The sequence below is a fragment of the Salmo trutta genome, chromosome 14, assembly GCF_901001165.1.
Source record: "Salmo trutta chromosome 14, fSalTru1.1, whole genome shotgun sequence".
NCBI lineage: Eukaryota > Metazoa > Chordata > Actinopteri > Salmoniformes > Salmonidae > Salmo > Salmo trutta.
In genome coordinates, this window is record NC_042970.1 from 31,401,265 (window position 1) to 31,408,478 (window position 7,214).

Genomic DNA, 7,214 nt, shown 5'->3' on the forward strand with positions numbered 1-7,214 from the left:
GACCTCTGAAGGTTTGGTTGATTTATTAAATGATGTCTTGGTTTTGGGACTTTGCTCACCAGGTTACTTCAGCAAATTTAAGAGAATTCAGAACAATCAGACACTTTCCCCTTGAATATTGCAGTTGTACATTTAACAAGATAGACTATATCATATGGCATCTCTTTCCTCCTCATGTCCCCAGGCACCAGTGCTGCAGTACCTGTACTACCTGGCTCAGATTGGCATTGCCATGTCCCCCCTGAGCAACAACAGCCTGTTCCTCAGCTACCACCGCAACCCCCTGCCTGAGTATCTGTCCAGAGGCCTCATGGTCTCTCTGTCCACTGACGACCCCCTACAGTTCCACTTCACCAAGGTCATAGCACAGGGGAGAGCTGTCAAGACACACACACAGACACACACACACACACACACACAGAGGCAAAACCATTCGCACTACAACTGCAATGGTGAGTCAGTACAGTCAATCAGTACAATTCATTGAATGTTTCGTTGTCTTTTGTGTGTGTTTGTCCTCAGGAGCCCCTGATGGAGGAGTACAGCATTGCCACACAGGTGTGGAAGCTCAGCTCCTGTGACATGTGTGAGCTGGCCAGGAACAGCGTCCTTATGAGCGGCTTCTCCCACAAGGTATCTGCTTCCTCTCCTCTCATCCGCAGCCATTTTGTGCCAAGTGCTCTGCTCTGATGTTCTTTCTTGTCTCCAGGCAAAGAGCTACTGGCTTGGGCCCAAATACAGCAAAGAGGGCCCGGAGAGCAACGACATACGTCGCACCAACGTCCCGGACATCCGCGTGGCATACCGCAGTGAGACCCTGCTGGAGGAGCTCAACCTCATCACCCATGCTGTGCGCACCAAGGAGCTGGACAACATCGACGAGGAGGACACCCTGTCCATGGCTCCCGTCGGGGCAGAAGGACGCTAAATCAACAACTCCTCTCTATTGCTCCCTGGATAGGTTTTATTTCATATTGGAGGAGATTTTCTGATCTTCGATCTATTCCTGGGTCACTTCCTCTGTCACATTTATCTCCTGACCCTCCATACATTCACACCCCAAATGATTTCCTTTGCTTTGTCATGTGACCCTGCATGGGAAGGAAGATCTCACAGTTTAGCCTGTGATTTAATGACATGTTTGTACCCATCACTGATATATAACACACACACACACACACACACACACACACACACACACACACACACACACACACACACTTATTGCACAGTTTTCCTGTCCTAAAAGCTGCTTATCTTCCATCACACAGTCATTCTGCTTTAACCTTAACATCTAGTGTAATATTAACACCTAGTGTAATATTAACATCTAGTGTAATATTAACACCTAGTGTAATATTAACACCTAGTATAATATTAACATTAGTGTAATATTAACACCTAGTGTAATATTAACATCTAGTGTAATATTAACACCTAGCGTAATATTAACATCTAGTGTAATATTAACATCTAGTGTAATATTAACACCTAGTGTAATATTAACACCTAGTGTAATATTAACATCTAGTGTAATATTAACACCTAGTGTAATATTAACACCTAGTATAATATTAACACCTAGTGTAATATTAACACCTAGTGTAATATTAACATCTAGTGTAATATTAACACCTAGTGTAATATTAACACCTAGTGTAATATTAACATCTAGTGTAATATTAACATCTAGTGTAATATTTTCGTAATGGTTCTAACTTTTGAAGTAGGAAAGCAGATGCAATATTATGAGTGTATTATCCATGGGTCATCTTACCTCACTACACAATGCATAGGTTCCTGCTTGCTTTTTAGTTCAGAGCTGATTTAGATCACGGAGACTAGCTGAGAGGACTCCTTTAGTTTATCAATTCACTACATTGTTCCAACAACACCTGTTCCGCACTGATAGGAACAGTCGCATGTAACTTAGAGATGCATGGAAACCATGGTAACACTTTTCTAAAGTACGGACGTACTGAGTTTAACAAACAAACAAAGGACCCAATCTGCGTGGTCTCGTGCACAATTCCAGTTTGTGTGTGCTGCTGGGTATCTGCTGGCTTTCATCTGTCTCTGGCTTCAGGAAGTTTCTAGTGCTTTATTAGCTAAAGGAGTCCTCTCAGCTAGTCTCCGTGATCTAAATCAGCTCTGAACTAAAAAGCAAGCAGGACATCCAGCAGAGACACTGCAGCAGCCCTCAGGACATGGAGCTGTGCGCCTGACTGTGGTCTACTGCAAACATTCCATTAAATTAACATTAAGATAGATGTTATTTTTAGCTGCAGAAGAAAAGAAAAATCACATTAGTTATAGAATATGCAGCCAAAAAGAGTAGATGAATACTATTCCAGTACAGATGCATGATGTGTACATGGTATATATATATATATATCTAAAGGATATATATATATATATATATATATATATCTAAAGGATATATCTGTCTGTGGTAGAGTGGAATGATAGAGCCAATCAACCACAACTTGTTTTCCAAGCACAAGTCAAGAAGAATGAATACAGCATCGTCCAAGCCAGGGGGGGCTCCCATGCCCCCCTACCATTACCTCAACAGTCACCATGTTCTTGGATATGGGCCCTCCAAACCCCATTGTGTGTGTATGTCCCACTCCCACCCCTCACACACCCCTTGGTCCTCTAAAGAGACCAGGACAGACCCCAGGGACTGGCCTCTGGACCCACTATGTTTGTCATTAGTTCATTTTATGCAGTGCCCTGTATGCTCCATACCAGACTTACCAGTGCCTTTTGATTTGAACTTTAGGCACTAGGTAGCCTGTCACAGTCTAAGCTGTTCTCATGCTCTGCTGCAACGCCTCAGTCCTCATCACCACCAACAACCGCAGCATCTATTCTCTTCATGCGTTAGCATTTTTGCTGAACTAACATCAAGATGATGCCATTGGGACTAAAACCATGCTGCATGTTAAAGTACCTTCTCCCTTACCTACCCAGACCTTCCAGTGAAGTGGAAGAAGCCGTTTTACCAATGCTCTGCTTTGGCAGCATTTCCACCATGCATCTTATGTTGTGCATGCCTGCATGGAGCCCTGCATCAGGAGTGACTGAGAAGCTGTTTAAAGTGAGATGTAACGTGAAAAAGCAACACATGAGAATCCAAGTAAGCTGAACGACTGTCATGTATGAAGTATGTGTGCAGTCAATGATTGTTGTTAGTTTGAGTTCTGCAAAACAAACTCATTCAGCTTGTCATCCCTATGGCAATGCGCAAACCGTGCAGGGACACGTTTGCGTGGTTGTCATCCGGAACAAATGAGCTCATCCCCACCACCATGGTTGTCATGGTCACCAAAACAAGTACACACCTATCCCCATTATCTTGCCCAAAGACAAAGAGCCTCTTCTATTCCCGATTCAAACGGTGGGCTTTCATCTTGGATATTATTATAACTGTTCTAATTGTGCACTCCTATTAGATGCCAAGACTGTTCCAGTGGATTAAGTGGGCCCTAGTTGTAAATGTTCACCATGCATTGCATATCATATCTACCAGGCCATTTTAAAAACTTAAGATCGAAGCGTGATATATACAGTAAGGCCTAGATTCAAGCCGATCAAGTGTTAACCGGCGATAGCCGACACCCGCATAGCTGATGTTTTGGTGTCGGGGGTGGAGCTGCGTTGGAGCTGTCAAACCGGTGAGAAGCTGCTCTTTATCATTGTCACGAAGCCACACTCGTCCCACTCGCGTTAAAGTTCAGAACGAGAAAGTGTAGTCTATATAGAAGTAATGACACACAAATAGAAAATTGTGAATGAAATAATAAGGATTTCTATCAGCCTAATCAAGGTGTAGATTACATCTCACGTTCCAGTGTTCTAACTTATAAACAAGGCTGCATGGGATTTCTCTTAATGCGACTCCGTGCAGCCAATGGCAATGTCCGCTTTAGCAATAATGCCAAGAGCCGCTTGTGGATTTGACAGCTCAAACGCAGTTCCGACACCGGTCAAACAACAGCTATGCGGATGTTGGCTAAAGTGGATCTGATTGAATAGACCCTAAATGTCTGAGAAACCAAATCATTTAGGAGAAATTGTATGCATGAATCTCAATCCTGGGAGGCTGATCTGTAGCTCCTCAACAGTTTCACTGTGAAGGGGTGGCATGTGTTGGACATAGGGTGAGCCTCTGAGTTGAATTTAATATATAAAGTGTATTTTTTTAAAGGCTATAGAGATAAACAGTTTATATAAAGAGTATATCAATATTTAGATTGCAAACTTTGCTTCGTTGCTGTAGATCATTATAAACTGTGGTTATTAAAGCGGAAAGATTTATTTTGTTATCATAATTATTGACCTTGACTTTCACAGAATTTTACAATTAGACTTTTATCCAAAGTGACTTACGGTCGGTCATGTGTGCTTACATTTTACATATGGGTGGTCACAGGAATCAGACCCACTACCCTGGCCTTACAAGCCCCATTCTCTACCAACTGAGCTACAAAGAACCATGTATATTCTTTTCTTATTTGATATTTTCATTGTTTGTTTTTCTGGTTAATTGTTGTGTTAGGACTGTTGAACTCGGTTTAATTTAGCATGTAGCTCTCTCTCAATCGAGTATCGAGTGAAGGTGATCAAGTTAACCAGGGTAATTTGGAAGGGTCTTCAGAAATGGTAGTACCGAGAGCCATATGCAGTGTAGCCTGGTGGTTAGAGTGTTGGACTAGTTACCAAAAGGTTGCTATATTGAATCCCTGAGCTGACAAGGTACAAGTCTGTTGTTCTGCCCCTGAACAAGGCAGTTAACCCACCGTTCCTAGGCTGTCATTGAAAATAAGAATTTGTTCTTAACTGACTTGCCTAGTTAAATAAAGGAAAAATAAATAGTGGGCATCCATCCCTGCCATTTAACTCAACCAGAGCTGCCTATGTAATCTGGCATTCCCACCAAAACACCCACTCAGGCATTGTAATGCTTCCCACAAACATACGGCCATAGACTGGACCGCTGTTACTCTTTGATCCAAACAAGGCTTTTAAAACAGCAACAACCATTTGATTTGATTCTTTAAAATAGTATTTTGCAGGGAATTAGAGGATAATTTAAGGGTTTATGTCTCCGTATGTGGAGTAGGATGTGTGTAATTGTTGATAAAGGATCAGTTATCCATTTTCAGGTCCAGGTATGGCTCACTTAGGGACTCAACGACACAGTTTCCAGTTCAGTTGACCTTACCTTTTCATTTCCATCCATCCATTTCAGATTGTCCATCAGAGTTCACATATCTGTTCTTTCAAACCTCACCATCTCCTGTCGTTGGTCTCAGTCTGTACAATCAGTTTAATTCCTTTGTTTGTTTGTAAAATACAATGCTAGGGAACCTATTGGTTCTACTGTAGCATACCATAACTCAGAGACCATACGTTGTATTCTCAAACACTAAAGACAGACATATGTAATTCTGTCCCAATCGAAAGAGCACACAAAGTTCAACGCCGTTTTGAGTCCAAAATGCTGTTCTCTTGCAACGGGTTTCAGTAGTGCAAAGTGTCTTGGGTAATAGTAATAGACACTGTGTTGTCATCACAGAACACAAACCAGTTAATCAGTCAAATCATCACACTGGGAGTTTAGTTCTTTGTTCAATCGATTTTCTCATTGAAGAATTGCCTTGTATTCTTTTCACTTCATAATGTTGAATTCAAACAATTAGATTTTTACTTGTGATTATTTTGTGCTCAATTCATGTTATTTTTATTAGACATTTTCATGTTTTTACATGAAAGGTTCTCTGCACGTTTTTTATATTATTGACATGGTTTTCATTTTTAATTTGTTGGATTTAGGGCTCTGTTCAATCTGTATTGCTGAAGCGTTACAGATTGCTATCGCACAATATAAGGGTCATTTCCGATTGAGCTGACATATGCAGTGTTTACTGTGAATGCAGTCTCCGCTAACGCAGGAACATTACCTTTACATTTCAATCACACTGTAACGCTGAACTTTTGCGACTTGGATTGAATAGAGCCCTTAGTGTACTGTAGTCACTATCATGGCTTTAAATGAATGCCAATGTTTTACAGACTCTATGGTATAATGTCTGATGATTGAAATAAAGCATGTTTATTAATCTAATGTGTTGTCTGGTGTCATACATTCTTTTCTTTAAGGAGTCAGCTTATTGACTCATTTAGTCAACTAATATAGTTGATTTACAGTACCGGTCAAAAGTTTGGACACACCTACTCATTCAAGGGTTTTTCTTTATTTTTACTATGTTCTACATTGTAGAATAATAGTGAAGACATCAAAACGATGAAATAACACATGGAATCATGTAACAACCTAAAAAAGTGTTAAACAAATCAAAATATATTTTAGATTCTTCAAAGTAGCTACCCTTTGCCTTGATGACAGCTTTGCATACTTTTGGCATTGTCTCAACCGGCTTCATGAGGAATGCTTTTCCAACAGTCTTGAAGGAGTTCCCACATATGCTGAGCACTTGTTGGCTGCTTATCCTTCACTCTGCGGTCCAACTCATCCCAAACCATCTCAATTGGGTTGAGGTCGGGTGATTGTGGAGGCCAAGTTATCTAATGCAACATTCCATCACTATCCTTGGTCAAATAGCCCTTACACAGCCTGGAGGTGTGTTGGGTCATTGTCCTGTTGAAAAACAAATGATAGTCCCACTAAGCGCAAACCAGATGGGAGGGTGTATCACTGCAGAATGCTGTGGTAGCCATGCTGGTTAAGTGTGCATTGAATTCTAAATAAATCAGACAGTCACCAGCAAAGCACTCCCACACCATCACACCTCCTCCATGCTTCATGGTGGGAACCACACATGCAGAGATCATCTGTTCAACTACTCTGTGTCTCGTAAAGACACAGTGGTTGGAACCAAAAATCTCAAATTTGGACTCAACAGACAAAATGACAGATTTCCACCGGTCTAATGTCCATTGCTCATGTTTCTCGGCCCAAGCAAATCTCTTATTATTATTGGTGTCCTTTAGTAGTGGTTTCTTTGCAGCAATTCGACCATGAAGGCCTGATTCACGCAGTCTCCTCTCAACAGCTGATGTTGAGATGTGTCTGTTACTTGAACTCTGTGAAGCATTTATTTGGGCTACAATCTAAAGTGCAGTTAATTCTAATGAACGTATCCTCTGCAGCAGAGGTAACACTGTGTCTTCCTTTCCTGTGGCGG

At 41.3% G+C, this 7,214-nt stretch overlaps 1 protein-coding gene across 5 annotated transcripts in view; it reads left to right on the forward strand.

Moving 5' to 3' along the window:
• LOC115207805 (AMP deaminase 2-like) overlaps window positions 1–6,133 on the forward strand; it is an 85,116-nt gene extending 78,983 nt beyond the window's left edge. For all 5 annotated transcript variants that reach the window (XM_029775291.1, XM_029775292.1, XM_029775294.1 and 2 more), the window contains 3 exons: window positions 185–358; window positions 523–633; window positions 710–6,133. In XM_029775291.1, coding sequence (XP_029631151.1) covers window positions 185–358; window positions 523–633; window positions 710–928 — 504 coding nt within the window. In that variant the 3' untranslated portion in view covers window positions 929–6,133. The remainder of the gene's footprint in view (window positions 1–184; window positions 359–522; window positions 634–709) is intronic.
• Window positions 6,134–7,214: the final 1,081 nt, after the last annotated feature.